At 60.1% G+C, this 20507-nt stretch overlaps 2 protein-coding genes across 3 annotated transcripts; one reads left to right on the top strand and one right to left on the bottom strand.

Annotated features, from left to right (window-relative positions):
• Window positions 1-29: 29 nt before the first annotated feature.
• PSMB4 (proteasome 20S subunit beta 4) lies at window positions 30-2974 on the bottom strand. The gene is made up of 7 exons (XM_049804708.1): window positions 2815-2974; window positions 2245-2451; window positions 1699-1845; window positions 1437-1518; window positions 1228-1344; window positions 595-683; window positions 30-168 (listed from the first exon to the last, which is right to left on the bottom strand). The coding sequence occupies exons 1-7, from the start codon at window positions 2934-2936 to the stop codon at window positions 156-158; spliced, it is 777 nt and encodes a 258-aa protein (XP_049660665.1). The 5' UTR covers window positions 2937-2974; the 3' UTR covers window positions 30-155.
• A 471-nt stretch (window positions 2975-3445) lies between these two features.
• On the top strand, window positions 3446-19501 carry CGN (cingulin). Of its 2 annotated transcripts, none has more exons than XM_049804707.1 (21): window positions 3446-3546; window positions 9174-10222; window positions 10383-10483; window positions 10770-10839; window positions 11061-11156; window positions 11469-11620; window positions 11923-12064; window positions 12147-12359; window positions 12706-12854; window positions 13127-13268; window positions 13355-13555; window positions 13802-14008; window positions 14092-14349; window positions 14856-15026; window positions 15137-15298; window positions 15844-15933; window positions 17188-17271; window positions 18188-18306; window positions 18398-18506; window positions 18630-18793; window positions 18886-19501. In XM_049804707.1, the coding sequence occupies exons 2-21, from the start codon at window positions 9197-9199 to the stop codon at window positions 19025-19027; spliced, it is 3798 nt and encodes a 1265-aa protein (XP_049660664.1). In that variant the 5' UTR covers window positions 3446-3546; window positions 9174-9196; the 3' UTR covers window positions 19028-19501. The 2 variants fall into 2 exon arrangements, with proteins under 2 accessions (XP_049660664.1, XP_049660663.1); XM_049804706.1 differs by lacking the exon at window positions 3446-3546 and adding an exon at window positions 8717-8910.
• The last annotated feature ends 1006 nt before the right edge of the window (window positions 19502-20507 follow it).

The raw sequence follows: 20507 nt of genomic DNA, 5'->3' as shown, positions 1-20507 counted from the left end.
AAGCACAACTGTAGCACAAACACACAGGCTTGTCTCAACAGGTTTATTTCATTTCCAAAACAAGTCGGATCAGACCTTCAAAAGGAGTAACCGATTTACAGCATATATAAAGGGCGATAATGTGGACACCACAGCCTGTAGCAGCTCTTCAGAGATCATTCAAAGCCACTGCAAGAAGATATTTTGATAAGGTCAGGATACTACACAACCTGGATGCAGTCAGCATCTCACTTTCACTTTTATCAGGTGCTGCCTGTCAGCGACACTTGTTCTGAGGAGGTGCAAAGGCAGCAAAGCAGACTGTACATCCACAAAAAGCTTTCCCATTCCAGAAGGAACTCACACTAATGCCTTCAGGCCCTGGCCATAAAGGGGAGAGCAGCCAGGCAGCGCGCAGAGCCCAACACTGCCTCCTGGAATGCGAAGACTGCGGTTGCAGCAGGGGATCAAGGAGACTCCTACTGAAGCAAGCGGCAGGGACGTTCTCCCGCAACAGCTGCGCATCCCACGGCCTTTATTAACCACTTTATTTTGCGCCTTCAGGATTTGCCAGGCTGCCAACTCACAGACCAAGAGCTCAAAGTTAGGCATTACCTGACAAGGTGTGCTATGTCCCAGTTGGCTTCCAGGGTCAGGGGTCCCTCCACCTCCACGCCTTTCTCCGTTGCAATAGCTACTTCATACTGAGGAGAGAAAACATTGAAAGTTCTCAGTAAAGCCTGAATTCCATACCCGAATTGAAGATGGGCCCTGTGAAAGCTCTGATCAGTAAAAGTCAGTAATAACATCTGTCCTTTAAACACATTTGTTTTAACGTGGCTTTGTATTCAGTAACATTTTACTTTTACTTTTTCCTTGGCAGGCAAGTCAAGGTAGTTGATAGTAGTAGACGGAAACACTTCAAAGCAAAAAGATTGCAGCCTCTGGATACTACAGCTGTGGGGATGGGAGAAATATCAGAACTAAAAAAACACCAGAGATGAGCATCACTCAGACTCAAACAGCTCTTCTGAGGCTGCAGGACACAAGGGGAGACTGGCTATGGAGGACAGCTTTGCTAACAGGACCTCTTAGTGTACCCCACCCCTGCCAATTCAGTGAGTTACTGCAAGGATTCCCGAGGTCAGGGACAGAAGACAAGCTGGGGTGAAGACTGGAACATCACCCTGAGGCGCAGAGCAGGCACACCAGCTCTCCAGTCATGGCACGTCAGAGCAGGGCACTCACCCTGTTGAACGATCGAGCATCTCTGTAATACAAAATTTTCATGCAACGCTCAATCAAGTCACGGGCCTCTTCCTTCGTCAGGCTGGATTTCTTCTCCAAGACTTCTCTCATTAATGGCTGGGGAATAAAAAAATAAAATCCAATAGCTCAACAGCTCAGTTCACCCAGTGCTGAGTTCACTTTAGCAGCTGAGCAAGAGCATACTCTACCTGAGCTAGGTATGCTCCGTAACCCGTGGCAAGTGTAGGGGCTTCGTAGGCAACACCGAGCATGTCCACATAACCTAGGAAGCTGAAGGGACACATCTGTGAGCATGGCAGCTGCACAGGCAGGGCTGTGTCAAGGAGGGACTCGGCTTTTGAGTGGCTGCACCCAGCCAGAGACCTCTCCGAATACCGTGCTATGAGAAGCAGCCCCAGGGAAGGACGTGCAGTAACCATCACGCACTCCACATGGTTCATCTTTGCTCACCTCTCGCCACTGTAGTAGCCTCCAATGACAACAGTGTTCCAAAGAGGATTTATCTTGGACCTCCGGTTGTACATGACTCTCGTCAGCCAGGAATGAATGGCTTTCGGGCTGTAACTATGACCATCTCCCAATAGCTCCTCGTCGATTCTAATTTAGGTAGAAATTTCCCCCAGTTAAGAAAAGCTGGAAACCACCCAGCTAAAAGAGCAGCAGCCCACCTCTAGCTGCACCCCCAGCAGGACAGACTACACCACCTACAAAATCCCCACAGGCTGTTTTCAAACAAAACCTTACAAGGGGTCAATCAGCCAAAGGCCACAAAGAATAACTGCCACTGGTTCTCCACAGTGCTCAGCAAAGAATTTGGAGAAGATACCTGTACTGAAGTGATTGTGAAAGGACAAGGGGGATTCCAGCTCAGTTTTATCCCTGCTCAGGGAATGCATTTAATTACATTTCAGTCCTTTGAGGACTGGGAAGAGAGAGCAGCACAGCACAAACCACAGCACGGTCAGGGCTTGCCCAGCAGCCTGGTACAGAACTTACACCATCTGGTCAATGATCTGCTTGAGGTACTGGAAGTCAGCATAGTCACCGGATGCCCCCAGCATGGTGGTGTCGTTCACCTTCAGGAGCCTGGAGATGCTGCGGAAGCGGGCGAGGGAGCCATAGGAGCCCATCATGTCCGCAGCGATGATCACCCCCCCGTCGAACTTCACTCCCAGCACCGAGGTGCCCGTCACCATCGGGCTCCTGAAGACCCAAATGTCAGCGCTGACCCGGCACCAGGGAGGCCCCGGACTCGCCCGGCTCCTTACTCCTCAACCCATCCCCCTGTTTCCCCTCCCAGCCCCATTTCTTCCCTCCCAGCCCTCTCCCTGCTCCCCCAACCCCATCTCCCTCCACCCCGCCTCCCCTGCCCCCCCCCCCAGCACTGCTCTTCCCAGCCCCCCAGTTGCTCCAGTCGCCCCGGTCTCCCCATCCCAGATCCCAGAAACCCGCCGCCGCCCCTCCGCTCCCTCCCACCTCTCCAGAGCCCCCTTCGGCCCACCCCCTCCCAGTCCCCCATCACCAATGCCCCCACATCCCCGCTCGCCTCAGCCCCCCCGCACTCACAGCGTCCGGGTGAAGGGCAGGACGCCGGCGACGGGGCTAGGCCCGCCAGGAACGTACGTCTGCCCTGGGGCCGGGCCCCCGGCCCAGAACGGCGGCGGCACCCGCGCTCGCCCGACCTCCATCTTAGTCACGGTGCGGCCCGCGCTGCGCAGGCGCGGAGGAATAACGGCCGCTCCCGGCCGCCGTAGGCCTAGGCGAGGCGGCACGGCGCCACCTTGGGCGTGGCGGGAGCCAGGAGAAGAGGGGTGCGCCGGGCGCCATCTTGTGAGTGGCGGAACTCTCGTGCGTGGACTGTGGATCGCCCCTCGGTGCCGGGGGCCTCACCCCCGCCCTGCTGCAGGCCCGGGGGTCACTCCGCTGTCCCTTAAGGATCGGGGACCGCAGAGGCCCCGCGCCGGGGGGGACGGCAGGGCCTGGGACCGTCCCCGCCACACCGTGCCCTGGGCGAGCGAGGCGGTGCCGGAGCATGAAGGCGCCGCTGCCCCGGACGCAGCTCCCTCCCCAAGATGGCGGCGTTCCGCCGGCGGCACCGGCCGCCTCACGTGATCTCCCTCCCGAGGCGGCCCGTTAGCCGGCGGGGGCGTGGCCATGGGCGTGGCAGATCGGGGCCTGTCCCCGCCCCGGGGAGGGGCCGGGCGCGGCGCGGTCCAACGGGCGACCCTGGGGGAGGGGCCTGGGCGAAGGTAACAGGTTGCGGTGGGCAGCGGCGGGGAGTGGAGCCGGCGGCGGGCGGTGAGTGTGGAGGACCCCACGGCAGCGCCTGTAGGGCTTGGGGCCGTAGGGGCTGCTGTCTCGGGAGGGTGTCCTGCCCCATGGCAGGAGCCCATAGGGGCTGGGTCTATAGGTGGTGTCCTTCCTGGGCCGTGCCCTGCCCTATGGCAGAGCCTATAGGGGCTGGGGCCATAGGGGCTGTTATCTCTGGGGTGTGCCCTGCCCTATGGCAGAGCCTATAGGGGCTGGGGCCATAGGGGCTGTTATCTCTGGGGTGTGCCCTGCCCTATGGCAGAGCCTATAGGGGCTGGAGCCATAGGGGCTGTTATCTCTGGGGTGTGCCCTGCCCTATGGCAGAGCCTATAGGGGCTGGAGCCATAGGGGCTGTTATCTCTGGGGTGTGCCCTGCCCTATGGCAGAGCCTATAGGGGCTGGAGCCATAGGGGCTGTTATCTCTGGGGTGTGCCCTGCCCTATGGCAGAGCCTATAGGGGCTGGGCCTGTACGGGCTTTCCTTTGGAGGGGTGGATCCTTGCCCTCTAGAAGATCCTATAGGGGCTGGCTCTATGGGGGTCCTTGTCATTGGTGTGTGCTCCACCCTATTGCAGTCCCCATAGGGGTTCTTCTCCCCAGGGTGTGACCTGCCCTATAGCAGATCCTATAGGGAGCCCCAGGATGCTGCCCCAGTGAGGGACCTGGGTTGTCCCTATTCTGCTGGCTCTGCTCCATCAGGGACCTGCTGTCCCGTATAGCCCATATGGGAACTGCCTTTACCTGCCATCTGTGGGGACTGTCCCTTCCGTAAGGGATCTGCATTTCCCTATGGAAGTTGTATCTGCAGGTGCTCTTATCCTTTGAGGAGCAGTCCCATACAGGGACCCAATAGCATCCCTCTATAGGGCCCTCTGTAGGGGCGGCAGTGACCATCACTGCTTGTCCTCGTTAGCATGGAGATAATCAACCCCTGCCTTTTCTCACCCAGAGCCATGAGTCACAGGAGGGCAAGTTCCATCCCGAAGCCAGGAAAAAGCCTTTTGGACCTGGCAGGTTCAAGGGAAATTTCGCACCAGCGCGGAAGCGACGTGGCTGCTGCGGCCAGGGCCCTGCCCTGCCAGAGTCCTGAAGCTTTAATGCAGGGAGCTGCCCTACTTCACCAGGCTCCCGGGGCAGTATTTTTAGCAGCCTGTTTAAATAAGAAAGAAAAATCTAGGGCTTGGGTGTCATCCCTGCTGCCATCTGACTTATTTGCTGCCTCGAGACTTATTTGCATCTTGAGGTCCTGACGCACCAGCTCTCGCTAACCCATCCCCATCCTCTGACCGCTGTTGCAAGCTTTTGTTTGGGAGGGTGTTTGCGGCTTGCTCAGGGCTGGCTTTCCTCTCCCACCACCCCGACCAGTTGAGCTGGTTTGGAGTGGAGCTGGATTTCCATCTCCATCCCTGGAGACAATGTGCCGTTTGCTGAACGGAGCCCCCTTGTTTGCCACGGAGCCCATCGCCTGCCGTGTCCTGGCTGCAGTACTCGCAGCATCTCCCCTCAGCATTGTCTTTTTAGGGGTGGGAGCTGCAGCATTGCCTCCGAGGGCACTGCCCCGGGGATGGAGGTTCTGCGGTCCCCACGGGGTCAGCATGATGCCTGCGCACTCGTGTTTGTGCTGCCTGAGCTGGCCCTGGGGATCACAATGATACGGGAAGAGACGGGGATCCCCAGTTTGGGGTGAAACCAGAGCATCTGAGCCTTGCAGCACTGGAGACCTGTGTGGATCCACGTTATGTCCCCGAAGCTCTTCCTCGCTCCCTGCCGGTTTCCCCCAGGAAATATTTATCCCCATGAGCGTGTGGATCAAAATAATTCTGGTTTCAAAGGCACAACTTGCTTGGAAACCAGTAAACTGATCTGATCGGTGCTGCAGTAAACATGTTACGGTGCGGGTTGTGCCACGCTGGTGGTTTCAGGGCACTGCAGTGGAGCGCTGCCCTCGGCATGACGGTGGAAAGCACGGTTTGGTAACGGATATGACCCAGAGAGCATAGTTTGGCATCAGGTCTGACCCTACGGTGTTGGAGCACAGGGTCCCGCAGGAGGGACAGGGCTTTTGGTTTCCAAAATGGGGCTCTGGGAGAGGCAGGGAACAGGATTTTCCAGTCTCTAGGTTGATGATTAACCCGAGGGCTCTGCCTGTGGCTGGGCTGGAATACAAAGGAATTCGGTCTTTATCAGCTCCCGTGGGAGCCCCAGGGGACATCGCCTATGGGGCAACCCTTATCCCCCATGGACAGCCCTCTTCCAGCCCCTGGCACAATGCTGGCATGCAGGTGTCATGATGAGCCCATCCCTGATGTGTGACGCAGGTGCCTTGGTTTCGGGTTCCTCTGACCCGGCTGGCAGCGCATGGCTCACATGCTCGGCCGAGGATTTATCAGGGTTTCGGAGTTTGCGGGAGAGCAGGAATAGCCGGTCTCCGCTGGTGTCGGTGCGGGCTAGCCCGGTGACGGGCAGGGCGCAGGCACAGCTTGTGCTGCCTGCACCTGAAATCAGCCTCGGACTTTGGCCCCGAGGAAAACCAGGGCTGCGTACGAACACGGTTGAGCAAACAGCGCTGCAGGCAGAGCAGAGCTTTGGGGAAACCCTCAGTGGAAATAGCCTAAACCATGCCAGGAGCCAAAAAACAGGTGACGGGGAAGAAATGCCGGGTTTGTGCATCTCTGCTGGCCCCTTCCCTGCGATGTCAGTCTGGACATGAAGTGCTTTGGGATAATATGACAGCTTTTGCTTCCTGTGCTCAGGGGGTGCAGCAGCCACATAAGCCGACCTGCTTGGTTCAGACGGAGGTGGCCCAGAGATGGGCTCTGGCTTCAATGCAAAATGGGGCCAGTTCCTTGCTGGGGTCCCAGTGTGCAACTGCCTGCGGTCGGATTACCTGCCTGACCTTGATGGAGGAGGATCAGCCCGACCTGGCAGCCATCACCTTTCCCACCTGGGTGTTTTTGGCTGTGGAAGGGAGCAGGAGAGCTGGGGCGAGCTCCTGCTCAGTGTAGGAGCCTTTTCCAGCACCGCCTGCAAATTGCAAAACAACTTTCTGGGTTAACATTGTCGGCACAAAGGGCTTATTGTGCCACTGATCTGGGCAAGTGGAGCTGGCTGGCCGCCATCCCCGGCGCTGCCGGCCGGCAGCGTGATGCCGGAGGTGCGTGACCGCCGGCAAGAGACCTCTCCTGCTGGTTTGCTGCCTGCCTGCTCCTGCCAGCTCTGCTCTTGCCTTGGCTGGGTGCGGGACCCCCACTGCTTGGTGCCGTGGTTGCTGCCAGCCTGACCTGGGGCAGGGTTAAGGTATGTTGGAGTATGGCGCACACCCTGGAGACAATAACCAGCCTATTTTTAGCCCCAATTCTCTATCCCTTCTGCTTCCAGGCTCCTTCCCTGTGGTTTCCAGTGAAATCTCCTCCCAGGGCTGTGTTTCCAGCCTGGGGTTCGGTGTTGCTCTCCCACACAGGAATGTGATCTGGCTCCAGCCCTTTATCTACAAGCTGGAGGCCTTCCAGGAGGAAGGAAGCATTCCTGGGAGTTTACTGGCCAGGCCTGGCTCACCTGCTTCCTCCCAGCTCCCCAGGTGCCCGGCTTGTGCCTCCAGAGTCCCCCAAAACTCGGAGCAAAGCCATGCATCTCAAGCTGGTGCTCCCTTGGAAAGAACAAACCCTCCTCTCCTCAGTCCGGTCCTGTGCCAACTGGGTTTGACCCCAGCGACATCCCCAACTGCATCCGACCCCTGCAGTTATTCACCCCCTGCTTCCCATCGTGCCAGGGCAGGGGTGGGCGGTGGGGCAGAGCTGCATCCTTTGCCGGCTGCGGTGATGCTGGCACAGATGGGGCTTTGCTCAGTGAGTCCCTGCCCCACTGGCAATGCTGCAGGAGGACACTGTGCCACCCCTTGCCACCCATCCAAAGGTCTTCCCAAGGCAAGTGCTGCACCCAGGGCTCAAGGTTCCTACCCCAATATCGGTGGGGGCCATCCCTGTGGCTTGGAGGGGATGATGCAGTGACTGGAGGGACAAGACAGATGGGATTTGCTTTAGGGGCTCATGCTGCGGGTGCTGGGCTGAGGGTGTATTTATAGAGGCTGGTGTCTGTTGCTGATCTCGTTAGCTGGACACCATGTAGGAATAATGAGCTCATGATTCAGGGGCTCTTCTCCCATCCCATGTGTCGGCTCCTGGGCTGTTTTGCCTGTGGAATAAATAGCTGGTCTCTTGCCTGCTGCTGCCTGCAGCTCCTGGTTGCTGCCCTCGCTGCTGGGTCTGGGGAGGGATGCAGGAGACCCAAAGGGCTTGTTGTGACTCCGGCAAAATGGAAGAGCCGCAGGAGCCATCCCTGCCAAGTTTGGCTGGGGGACAGGAGCAGACGGCGGTGGTGGGGAGCTGGCAGGGCCAGGGGAAGCGAATGACTTGTCCTTCCTGGCACTGCCCAGCAGGGTCTGTGCTGCACCCGCTGCTGCCTCTGGCCCATGCTTCTGCTCTGGGCCCAGCACTTCTGGTGCTTTCCATCTCTCCGCAGAAAGCTGGGTCCCACGGCAGCAGGGCTTGGGCTCTGGCTTCTTCCCCGGGGTGGGCACAGGAGGAGGTGTGGTCTCAGGGTTGACATGAGGACGTGGGAGAGACCAGCTGTGCTGGGCATCCCGCTGCTCCAGCTGCATTCGTGCTCCATCCCTGCCGGCTCCTTGCTCCGGGCTGGGGCAGCTTTGGGGGCAATATCCAGACCTGAGCTGAAAGCATGGGCTTTGCTTTTTTTTGTTTTTCTCCATGCATGTGATGTGTTTAAGCATCCCCCTGCCTGGCTCAGGGTCCCCTTGCATCCCGGGGTCCCCCGGGACACCCTTTGGGGGACGCAGGTGTGAGCTGAGCGCTCAGCACCTCACTCCGCTCCCAGCATCCAGTTTATGTACAGCAGAGAAAGGAACTGCTGCTGCTCCTGGTGCTCGGGGTGGGGGAAGCATGATGCTGCAGGGCTCAGGGGCTGATTTGGGGCTTTTTCATCACTTAAACCCCCTAGGTGCCTATAGGGGAGCTCATCCCCCTCTGTGTCCTCAGCTGCTGCCGCTCTCCTGCCGGCCGGCATCACCCTGGGTGCCGCCAGGACCAAGGGGGAGGGTTACATCACGCTGTTCCCAATATGTCACTGCTCATATCTGTCCCCTCCCCACGGGACCTGGGCAGCTGCCCTGGCCGCGGGGACAGCGGGCGCTGGGAGTGATGCTGAGGGACGCTGGAGCTCTGGCTGCAGCGAGGCTGCAGCGTTCCGCAGGCGCCTGGGAGGCAGCAGGAGCAGAGCCGGGATCTCTGCTTCTGCATCCCCGGGGTCCTGCCACCAAGGGCGAGCGGCAGGACACACGGTGAGGGTCTGGCCGCCCATGCTGGGGCGGGGGGGGGGGGGGGGGGGGTTTGCTCTCCTTGCCCTCTCCAGCGTCCTCCCGGGAGCATCTGGGTGATGCAAGTGCCGGCACAGCAAGCCTTGTCCCCGTCCTGTCCTGGCGACACTGCAGCGCTGGCACCGGGTGTCCACTGGGACCTGTCCTCATGGGAAAGCGCTGCCAGACCCTCACCGAGTGCTGACTCTGATCTGAGGGCGACTCTGCTCCCTTTCTCCCCTGCCCAGGACCACGGTGCTGAGCTCCGGGGATGGAGTGGCCGGTGAGCACCGCGATGGCAGAGAAGCAGAGCCCTGTGGACTACGGCGTCCAGATCCGCTTCATCAATGACCTGCAGGAGCCCCGGAGACCCCCCAAGGCACGGGGCAAGCCTAGCTCCTATGGGGTGGCGGTGCGGGTGCAGGGCATCGCCGGGCAGCCCTTCGTTGTCCTCAACAGCGGCGAGAAGGGCAGCGACTCCTTCGGGGTGCAGATCAAGAGCGAGGGCTCCTACCCAAACCCCCCCACCGGCCCCTGGCCCTCTGGCTCTGTCAGCTCCGACTCCGACCTGCCGGAAAATCCCTATGCCAGACGGCAGCCCAAGCATGGCTCATCCTACAGCACCTCCGATGAGGAGACGAGCGGCATCTCAGCGACCTCCCAGCATGAGCCCAAATCTCTGCCTGGCAAACGGCTGCTCGGGGAGGAGCTGCGGAGGACTCAGTCCCACGGGGATCTGCTTGGTGCTGCCTCGGACAAGCCCTTTGCCGCTGGTGCTCCCCGGGCCAGTGGCAGCCGGCAGCACCGGGCTCTGGCCGGCAGTAAAAGCAGCAGCATGTTGAACATCACACCGGAGCGGAGCAAAGCTTCTGGCTCAAGCGTCATGGCCAAGGACCCCTCCTCAGACACAGAGGCCACGGTGGTCACTGGTGGCAGCGATGTGGACACCAAACCCCTCTCCTCAGTGGATTCGCTCATCAGCAAATTCGACAGGAAGGTGCAGCAGCGAGGGCGGGTGGCCAGGAGGGGCCGGATTGCCTCGGAGGAGAGGAAGCGCTCCCAGAGCCTGGACAGCCACGTCCCCCACCGCGACATGCCGGATGCCAGGGAGCTGAGCAGTGCCCAGCGCCAGGCCGGTGCTGTTCACCCCCAGTCCTCGGTGCCCGCTGGAAGCCTGAGCCGCCCAAGCAGAGCTGGAGGGATGGAGGACGGGGGGACAAAGAGCCAGCGGGCAAACCGGGGCATGGAGGAGACTGTGGCTGAGCGGCTGCAGAGCAAAGCCCAGGCAGAGCTGCAGGTACCAGGGGGCCGGATCCTGCTGGGATCACAAGGGTCACCAAGGGGGTCACTGGCACCAAGGCAAGTGCTGGTATCTCTCCAGAGCAGTGGGACCTGGGGGGCTGGTGGGGGGACTCATGCCCTTGCCAGAGATGAGCTTTTTTTATCCCTTGCGGCAGCTCAAATCCACCCCAGACCTGCTGCGGGACCAGCGGGAGGTCGCCCAGCCTGGCAGCACTGAGCACCCCAAGGAGCTCATCTACAGCATCCTGAAGGAGGGGTGAGCCCCCTAAATCCCCTCCGAGTGCCCCTGTTGCTCCCTGCCCCTTTCTGGAAGTCCCAGTGGTTGTGGCTGGGATGCTGCCCTTTTCCAGAAGTCCCAGTGGTTGTGGCTGGGATGCTGCGGGTTGGTTTGGGAGTGGGGATGCCCCTGTAGCCAGCTGGTGCTCAGGATTTTGGGTGAGCGAGTGGAAAAGCACTGGGGATGTTCCTGCAACCCGGGCTCAGCCATGCCGCTGCTCCACCACCCCATCCCCAAACACTTCCCCTGGATCTGATGCCCACAGGAGCAGCGAGAGCGAAATCTCCCTGAAGAGGAAAGCTTCCCGGCTGTTTGAGAAGATGCAGGAGCTGGCGGTGAGTCAGGGCCATCCTGGTGCTTGGGGGGAGACTGCTCCCCAAGCCACCCTCTGGGGGTCCTACCTTCCCAGCACCATGTCCCAGCATGCCAGGACCATGGCAGTGTGCAGCTGAAAGGCAGTGGCTAGGGACTGAGCTGTGGCCCCGGGGGGTTGCAGCACCCTGAATCCACTGAGTGAGCTTGGCGGGGGGGGGTGGGTGGGGGGGTGTCTCTCCAGGCACCTGCCAAGGATATGGCATGTTCCCAGCCCCAGCACAGGGAGCTGGCCAGGAAGGTGGAGGAGCTGCAGGAGAAGCTCAATGAGGAGACCAAGGTGAGGCCAAGCAGAAGGTTGAGGGGCTTAGGGAGACACGGGGTCACAGTTTACATCCCTGGGAGGAGGGGAAGCACAATGGGTCCCTGCTGTGACCCCCTTTTTACTTGGGCTTGGGAGCCCAGGCAAGACCAAATCTTCTGGTCTGATTTGCACCCCTCTGGGGTGTCTCAGGGATGCTGGGGGTGCAGAAGTCCTTCCCATCCCCAACAGACCCGGCAAGGGGGATGCTGGAGAGGTGGTATGGGAGCATCACTGGCTGCTCTGCCCCCAGGAGGGAACTTAACTGGTGTTCCCCCGCTTCTCCTGCAGCTCTGCCAGAAGCTGGAGCTGACTAGGGAGCCGGTAAGGAGCAGCTCTGCTCGGGCGCTGGAAGCCCAGCTGCGTGAGGCTGAAGGGGAGAGCCAGCGTCTGCGGGGGACCCTGGAGAAGAAAACCCAGGAGCTGCAGAGAAGTTTGCAAGAGTAAGAGCTGCAGTCGCACTGCTGAGCATGCCGTGGCTGGGGATATTTGTCTGTCCCTGGTGCGGGGGGGGACAGAGGGTGGTGGGAGGGTGGCAGGGGCGTTTGGAAATTGCAAGGAGGGCTGGGGGAGTACAGGGTGGGTGGCTGTCCCCCTGTTGTCCCCGTCCACTTTGCCACACGAGGATGAGCTGCCCACCAGTGTAGATGCTTATGGGTGAGGGCTGCAGCCCCGGCCCTTTGGGGTGCAGATGTGGCCGGGGTCTCGTGCCCTGTGCTGTGAAGGACTCCGCGCTGCCCTCCAGGCTGAGCGAAGTGAAAACAGCCAAGGAGCAGGCAGAGACCTGTCTGGGTGACTGTAAGGAGCAGCTGCTGGCAATGCACCAAGAGCTCGACCACCTGCACAAGGGCTCCAGTGCGTCCCCAGATGGTGAAGCCTTGTACAAGGTACGGTGATGGTTGCACCGGGGCGTGAGCATCCCCCTGTGTCACTTCGCTGGCACTGAGCCCGGCTGTCCCCTTCACCCAGGAACTGCTGGAGACCAGGGAGGAGCTGGAGGAGGCCCTTAGCTCCAAACAGCGTCAGGAGGAGCAGCTGCGGCTGCGGGAGCGGGAGCTGACAGCGCTGAAGGGAGCCCTCAAGGAGGAGGTGGCCAGCCATGACAAGGAGCTCGACCGTGTCCGGCAGCAGTACCAGAGCGACATGGACCAGCTGCGACGCAGCATGGAGGACATCTCGCAGGTCTGGCTGTGAGGAGGGCTGCTGGGGAGAGCTGGTGGATGGGGACTTGCTGGCTGCAGCTGGGGAGGGTCTCTGCTTGGAGTCATGTCCTTGAATTCCCCCTTTAAATGGTCCTGAGCTGGAAATCAGGTTTGTGTCCTGCCCCAAGAGCATCCGTCTGCCCCAGCTCTCTGCCCCGTGGCGGAGATGCTGTGGGATGAGTGGAGCCGATTTGCAGAGGTGTGGAGTCTTCCCAGATCCCTGCTTGGGTTCCCTGGGCTGGTTTGGGAGGTCATTAACTGTGGCAGGACCTCAGCATTGTTGGAGCATCCTGCAAGGGTGCTGAGTACTCCACATTGCAATGCAGGATCAGGCTAACCTGGAGCTGGAGAGGCAGAAGATCAACGCTGTGGTGAGGAACCTGCAGCGGGAGCTGGAAGAGAGCACAGAGGAGATGGGGCACTGGCGAGACATGTTCCAGAAGAATAAGGATGAGCTCCGCAACACCAAGCAGGAGTAAGTGCCCTCACTGCAGCTGAGCTAGAGCCACGAGCAGCTTTCATGGAGGTCCAGCCACTCATGACCATCTGACATCTTTACTCCAAATGCCGTTAAAATGGGTCAAGAGCTGGGATGGGGCTGGTTCTCCTCCTCCCCTGGGCATGTGGGGAGGAAGGTGATAGCTGAGCTGGGTGCTGCTCTCTAGGCATGCTGGGACTTGGGAGTGGGGGTGTGGGACACAAGGATGCAGGGATGGAGTTGGGTGGCCTCATCCTGCCCCTCTCTAGGCTGCTGCAGGTGAAGCTGGAGCGGGAGGAGTTTGAGGAGGAGCTGCGGGAGCTGCGGGAGCGCTTCGCAGCCGCTCGGGAGGAAGCAGACCAGGCACGGAGCAGCACAGTGGACCCCAGTGAGCTGGAGGCACTCAGGAAGGTGGGTGACAAGGGAGGAGGCACACGCAGTGCCGGGGACCGCGTCCAGCTCCAAGGGTCCCTGACACCCCGTCCCCTCCATCCCAGGAGCTGCGGCAGATGCGGGAGGCGCAGCGGGAGCTGACGGCAGAGAAGCAGAGCCGGGAGGAGCTGCTGCGGCAGCAGGAGCAGGAGCTGGCTGTGCTGAAGGGCACCATGCAGGAGGAAGCGTCCAGCCACAACGGGGAGCTGGAGCGGTACCGCAGAGAACTGCAGCAGCTCCAGAAGGAGCGGGACGAGGCCACCAAGGTGAGTGCTAAGGGAAAGGGTTTGCCCCCACCCAGCCGCAAGCCAAGGAGTGATCCCCACTGTGGGCTGCCCTTGCACCTTCCCGTGAGCCCCAGATTTCGCAGTCGTGGGGCAATGTGGCAAACCTGCAGCCCTGGATCCACCTGCTGTGGGGTCCTCCCAATGGATGCAAGCCCTAACTGCCCCCCAAGACTCCTGGGTCAATGGCTGGCCCTGGGTCCACCCCATGCTGTGGCTGCATTGCAGGCAAAGGCATCCCTGGAGAGTGCGCGGGAGGCATCGGAGCAGGCGAGGAAGATGGTGGAGTCCAGCCTGCGGGAGCTGCAGGAGCAGAACGATGACCTGAGGAGGAAGGCCACTGGGATGGAGACACAGCTGAAGGAGTACGAGCGCTTGGGCGAGAACTGGGAGGGCTCCCAGGCACGGCTCAAGGAGAAGGTCACCAAACTGGAGGTACTGGGGCTGCAGCTGTTCCTGAGCTGCCCTGAGCTGTTCTCCTGCCATGGGAAGGAGTTTGAAGAGCTCTGTCTTTGCAGGCAGAGCGCAGGCAGATGGAGGAGTCACTGGGCGAAGCCACAGAGCAGCAGCAGGAGCTGCTGATGGCCAAGCGGTTGCTGGAGACCCGCCTGGAGGAAGCGCAGCGGAGCCTGGCCCGGCTGACACAGGAGCACCAGGAGCTGAGCACGTCCTACCAGGATGAGCAGAGGCAGAAGGAGCAGCTCAAGCGCACTAAGAGTGAGCTGGAAGAGCAGAAGCGCCTGCTTGACCGCACCACGGAGAAGCTGAACAAAGAGGTTGGGTGCCCGGGTGCCGCTGGGGCTGCTTGCACCCCCAGGACCCCTGTCCCATGGGGCATTGGTGCCATGACACCCACTTTCTGTGCCACGGGATGGGGATCTCCATGATGACCTTGCTGGGTTAGGGGGGAGGGATCCAGGACTTTGGTACAGATCTCGTTTCCCTGCAGAGCCAGTTGGGATCGATCCTTCCCTGATGTCCCTGGAGACTCTCTAAAACCTTGCTGTCCCCAGGGATCAGCTTCCCCTGGTGTCCTAGGGCTGTGTTGTCCCCTACCCTTCCTCAAGCGGCTCCTGCAAGAGCCCAGTGCCTGCTCAGAGCTTGGGGACATCCAGGCTGCTCTGGCAGGGCTTGCACCCCTTGCCGTGATGCTCTTGAGCCCACAGAGCAGAAATGTCACCCCCATCCCCACGGGTATCTTCTCCCACCTCGAGTCCCATCAGCTCGGGACAGGGTGCATAGGCTGGTCCCCAGCCCCTGAGCAGTCCCCGCTCTGCCGCAGCTGGAGAAGATGACGGAGGAGTCACATAGTTCGCTGGCCATGCTGAAGTCGCAGCTGGAGGAGTTCAAGGAGAAGTCGCGGAAGGAGATCATGGACTCCCAGAAACAAGCCAAGGATCGGGGTGCCGAGGTGGAGAAGATGCAGTTCAACGTGGGACGACTGCAGGACGAGGTAGAGCAAGGGCTGGCACGTTGTGGGTCCCTGCGCTGTCCTCTCGGTCCCTCCATAGGGAGCCTGGGGACATGTCTCACTTGGAGATGCCTCTTCCCTTGATGCTGCAGGTTGCCCGGCTGAAGCAAGCACTGCAGGACAGCCAGGCGGAGCGGGAGAGCGTGCTGCTGGATAAGGAGGTGCTGCTCCAGCGGCTGCACAACCTCGAGCAGGAGATAGAGACCAAGAAGCGCTCCCAGGATGATCGCTCGCGGCACGTCAAGACGCTGGAGGTGGGGAGCGCTGCTCAGCGCCCCAAAACCACTCATCCCGTTCCTGCAGTGCTGTGTGCTAACAGCAAGGGGCAGAGCTCACCCAGCCATCCTCCATCCCACAGCTGCTGGGAAAGAGGAGTTGCGCAGCCTGGCAGCGCTGCAGGGGGTGTGCTATTGCTACGGTGTGCTATTGCTACTATTAATATTTACTAATTGCCAGCACAGCTGGCTTTGTTTCGGCTCTGTCCGGCATTGCCCCGTGGCTTGGCTTGCCGCAGGCTGTTGCTTTGCGGGTTGCTGTCCCCCAGTGGGGTGGTGGGTGCGCGGGGGTCTGCACAGCATCAAGCTGCTGTCTCATATGCAAGCATCTCCCTTTTCCTGCCTCCCGGGCTGTGTCAGAGCCTCTCGGGCTGGTTGGGTTTTTCTGGGTTGGAAGCACTGTTGGAGCAAACTCCCTTCCTCCAGCATCCCAGCTCACCAGCCTGAGCCCCTCCTGCCACCTGTCCCCCTGCCCACGGGGACCCGAGGCCCGTGCTGACCCTTCTGGTCCTTCCTCCTTGCAGGAAAAGTCTAAACGCCTGGAGGTGGAGCTGGAGGAGGAGAGGACCACAGTGGAGCTGCTGACGGAGAGGGTCAACCGGAGCAGAGACCAGGTAGGGCAAGTGGTGCTGCCCTGAACCCCGCTGGTGCAGTGGCAGAGCCACCCTCAGCTCTGGTAAAATAGCGCTGGATAAATTGGATCCTCGGGTGCAACTGGTCACCAGAGTTAAAACCCCATTAATGAGTCGTTAGCGAGCAGCCTGGAGCCCTCCGTCACTCTAAATACAATCGAGATGACGGCGTCTGAAAAGCTGGTTCGGGCACAAACGGAAATCATACGAGCTTGGCACAAAAAAAAAAAATCCCCTGAAATTACAGGGTGAGGTTTGTGTTTGTGCAGGAAGTTGGGGCTTAAATTACGCCAGTCTCCAGGCTCTCCCCTCCCTCTTAACCCACCTGCTTATTACCTTCAAAGCCGGAGCTGGTGTTTGAGCTCTGCAAGCAGGCAGGAACTGCCTGCCGAGCCTCCCAGGATCCAGCAGTGCTGGGTTTTGCCGGGATCCCAGGATTGGCAGCTTCTCCGCTTATAGCCTGTCTGCCTCCTGCCCCACTGGCATCCAGCCTGGGGCTTGGAAAGGGAATTCCCACGCCTCAGGCTATGGTGAGCTGGTGAAATGGGTTGTTTTCCTATTTTTTCCATCTGAGAAATGGGCACATCCCGGGGGAAACTTTTCCAGTGAATCCTGGATGTGTCTGGAGCACAGGAGCTGCAGAGCAGCAATGTGCACGAAACCACAGCTGGGTTTGGCTCGAAAGTGGCTCTACTGGCTTTTGGGGCTGCTTGAATAAAATTCAAGCAATTTTTTATATAAACTCCAATTTCCTTTGCTTTAAAATAATGCACAAAGCTGCGTATTTCACCTCGGTCAACCTCAAAGAGGCCCTTGGGGTGGTTCTAATTTTGCTCCACTGGTGGATCAAACCCATTCCTGTCCCTGGCATGGCTGCACTGCCGTGCCTGACGGTGCCGGGCAGATCTGGGAGCACAGCCGGGTCTCTGAATCCCAGTCCAACCAGTTTAAACCCTCCAGTGGAAAATTGCAGCCCTTGTCTGTGGGCTGCTTGCCAGAATGGCAGTAACTAATTTAGGAAGGAACCAAAATCCTCTCGTTGGTGTTTTTTGGTGTTACTGATACTGGCTGCGTGCTGTGGGATGGCCACTGTGTGGCTCTTGGGTGCCCTGAGTCCACCCGTGCTCTGTGGCACTGGTGTCATGGGAAGAACTTGCAGTGGCCTCACTTCTCACTGAGCAAACACAGCAGCGAAGGACATGGCAAAACCAACTCCTACTGTGTCCTTGTCCCCAGATTGACCAGCTGCGGGCAGAGCTGCTGCAGGAACGCTCCAGCCGGCAGGACCTGGAGTGTGACAAGGTCTCGCTGGAGAGGCAGGTATGGCTGAGCTGCAGAAGGGCCAGATCCAACCTCTTAGCCATGGGCACAGCTGGAGGGCAGCTGGACCACTTGTCCTGTGAGGGATGCAGGGCAAAGCATCCTGGTACAGCCCCGCTCCTCGCTAGAGCACCCCTGGGAGAGGGACCGTGTTCCCAAGGAGCTTTTCCTGCTGTAAAACCCTACACACACACACACCCCGCCTCTGGATACAGCCCGTCCCCATCCTCCCCAGGGCACATCCCTGGCTGGAGTATCCTTGGAGCTGTCTGGCATCTCCCTAGGGTGGCATTCCTGCAGGATCCCCCCCTTTCCTTGCAGTTGTCCCCCAGCCTGCCTGGGCTTGCACACCAAACTCTTCGTTACCTAACCCTGAGCTGGCTCTTAACGAGACAGATCAATGGGAACTAAGCTCCCCGAGCTGTTCTTGTTCCCAGTGCGGAATTGCAGCTGCCAAGAAAAACACGGGACTCCTACTGGTGACGCCGCGGGGCCCGGCCCAGCAGCAGCCACCTTTGTTACTGCTGCCCAGCTGACGAGGCTGGGGTGACGCTGCTGTGCGGGGTGGGGAGAGGAGCTGGTTTTTCTGGTGCTTTTGGGGATTTTTTTGGCCAACGAGGGTGTTTAAGAGCAGAAACTAGGGAGCTGGGGGCTGATGAGTGTCATGGAGCCAACAGGGGCTCTTGCACCCAGCGGTCCCTGGCACATCCTGGTATCACCTCATACCCTGGCTGGTGCCAGCACAGCTAATTGCCATTATATAACCCAGCTCGTTATGTCTTCTCCTTGGGAAAGGGTTTCTGGGCCCTGACTCGAGGCTGGGATTTACATAAGCAAGGCTCTGAGCCTTTCCTGCTCCAGCTGGGAACACTGCAGGGGGTAACGGGGATGGCTTTGGGGTTTTCTCTCCCTGTAGAACAAGGAGCTGAAGAGCCGCCTGACCAGCTCGGAGGGGCTGCAGAAACCCAGCAGCAACATCTCGCAGCTGGAGGCGCAGGTGGAGGAGCTGCAGGACAAGCTGCAGGCAGAGGGCAGGTACTGGCCACGGAGACCCCTGCCTCAGGGGGTGCCTTCACCCTTGCCGGGTGCCAGCCCAGCTTGCCCATGACCTATTGCTTTTCCGTAGGGAGAAGAGCATCCTGCTGTCCTCCAACCGCAAGCTGGAGAGGAAGGTGAAGGAGCTGACCATACAGATCGATGATGAGCGGCAGCACGTCAGTGACCAGAAGGACCAGGTGGGTGGCGGACGGGAGCCCTCAGAGATGCCAAGCGGCTTCGGGACCCACCAAAGGGACCCTTGGGCGCTTGTCCTGCACCAGCCATCCTAATCCCATGGGAATTACCCCGTCTCCCTGCAGCTGAGCCTGCGGGTGAAAGCCCTGAAGCGTCAAGTGGATGAGGCAGAGGAGGAGATCGAGCGGCTTGAGGGCATCCGCAAGAAGGTGCAGCGGGAGCTGGAGGAGCAGCACGAGCTCAACGAGCAGCTGCAGAACCGCATCAAGGCGCTAGAGAAGGAGGCTTGGTAGGGGATGCTGGGCTGGAATGGGGTCCCAACCCCAGGCTGGAATGGGGTCCCAGCCCCAGTGAGGGCTGACTCCTGTTCTCCATCTCCAGGCGCAAAGCTGCCCGCTCAGCAACTGATTCCTCCCTGCAAGATGACCAGCTCAGCTCAGATGAGGAGTTCGACAGTGCCTATGGGCCCTCCTCCATCGCCTCGCTGCTCAATGAGGCCAACCTCCAGACTAGCTCCTGCTGATGCCTGCCCACGCCACCCTGGCTGCTCCATCCCAGAGCAGAGCCGTGTCCTGAGAGCCAGGCGAGGGACCAGCTGTGGATGCCGCTACTCAATGCAAAAACTCTTCTACTACCAACGACATGAAGGAAGGTGCCGCTCAAAAAGCGGTGGGATGGGGAACCCACCCCAGATGTTGTCTTGCCTCTTCATCTTGATACGGGTCTCGGGCTGCGTTTGCACTGTGGCTTTTTGCCACGAGGGGAGCTGCTCGCCACAGCCGGTGTCCCCATTAGTGACTGGGTCCTGCCGGGAAACCATGGCCCTGGGGTCCAAGACACGGCCCCAGGAGATCAGGCTTCCATGGGGACAGCTAGAGAGCAGGACGGGAGTGGCTGGGCGTACCCACGGTTCCAGCCACCTTGGTTTATTTTTATATGCAACTGCCCTTTGTCCCCCCACTGCCCTTTTTCCTCTCCAAGTGCTATTTTAAATAAAATGGAGCATTTTGAGGCCTGCGGCTCATTGTCCATCTGGGGCTGGAGGGATGGCATAGGCTCTGGCACGTCAGGCTGTGTGGCACCAGGCTCCTGCCCGACTCAGGGAACACAGCTCCTTCCTTGCTCCACTGGATCTGGCCTGGAGATAAATCCTTGTTATCGCTAATTAACGAGGATGGGAGTCTTGCCAAGTGCTAATTAGCACCATTGCGTTGATTGGCAGGTGGTTACCACAGTTCCCCTCCGTGGCCTCCAGCAGGGCCGAGCTTGCTCCATCCCCAAGCTAGCGTGGGGCTGGGCCTGTGCCTGTCAACCCAGCCAGCCCCATCCCTGCTGCCTCAGTTTCCCCTCTTGTGCCCTGGTAACATTTAACTGGGATGGAGCCTCTGGGGATGGACACGGTGACGATAGCAGGGACACCCTCTCCCCTCTCTGGTCACTACTGGCCACGTCTCTGCGTCACCACCACCCAGGGCTGTGGCTGGCTCAGCGTGCCCGGCACATGGCCCTGCACCCACAGCGTCCCCGTTGTGGCTAAACCGGGCCAGCACAACCAGTTCTGCCCTCAGCTCCTCCCGGACACGCGTGTCAGAGCCGAGGTCAACCACCATCCCCACCCTGTGCCTCGGTTTCCCCAGCGGCTGCTTGGCCTGACGAGGTGGCAGGGGCCCGGCTGCGCCTCGGTTTCTCCTGCAGGCGCTGCAGCGGTTGGTGGGGGGCTTGGGGGCCGTCGGGTGCCCAGGGGAGGAGGGGCCGGCTCCCACAGCCGAGCATGACCAAAGTTTGCCGGTCCCCAGCTTTGGCACCAGCAGGCAGCCCGGAGGGAGCAACGTCCTCCAGCCTGCAGAAAATCCTGCTGCCTCAAACCCCCCCAGGGCCTGGGTGTCCCCACCCTGGGGCTGGAGCGTGGCCCCGGTGACTGCATGGGGCTGGAGCGTGTCCCCGGCCGGCGGGTCTGGGGCCGGTGGCCGGCGGCCGGCTGAGCTCATCGCAACGGTATGTGG

This window comes from Accipiter gentilis, chromosome 7, assembly GCF_929443795.1.
Source record: "Accipiter gentilis chromosome 7, bAccGen1.1, whole genome shotgun sequence".
NCBI lineage: Eukaryota > Metazoa > Chordata > Aves > Accipitriformes > Accipitridae > Astur > Astur gentilis.
The sequence above is the reverse complement of the archived record's forward strand: the minus strand, read 5'-3'. Positions and strand labels throughout refer to the sequence as shown.

What these genes read in the sequence shown, in the direction of transcription:
- PSMB4 (XM_049804708.1), bottom strand. Translation starts at nt 2,936, where the DNA reads ATGGAGGTCGGGCGAGCGCGGGTGCCGCCGCCGTTCTGGGCCGGGGGC. An exon ending in CAGATCATTGACCAGATGGT is followed by an intron (nt 1,846 to 2,244) that starts GTAAGTTCTGTA and finishes TACCTAAATTAG; the next exon opens with AATCGACGAGGAGCTATTGG. An exon ending in GGCTACTACAGTGGCGAGAG is followed by an intron (nt 1,519 to 1,698) that starts GTGAGCAAAGAT and finishes GTGTCCCTTCAG; the next exon opens with CTTCCTAGGTTATGTGGACA.
- CGN (XM_049804707.1), top strand. Translation starts at nt 9,197, where the DNA reads ATGGAGTGGCCGGTGAGCACCGCGATGGCAGAGAAGCAGAGCCCTGTG. An exon ending in AAGCCCAGGCAGAGCTGCAG is followed by an intron (nt 10,223 to 10,382) that starts GTACCAGGGGGC and finishes CCCTTGCGGCAG; the next exon opens with CTCAAATCCACCCCAGACCT. An exon ending in AAGCTGCAGGCAGAGGGCAG is followed by an intron (nt 18,307 to 18,397) that starts GTACTGGCCACG and finishes GCTTTTCCGTAG; the next exon opens with GGAGAAGAGCATCCTGCTGT.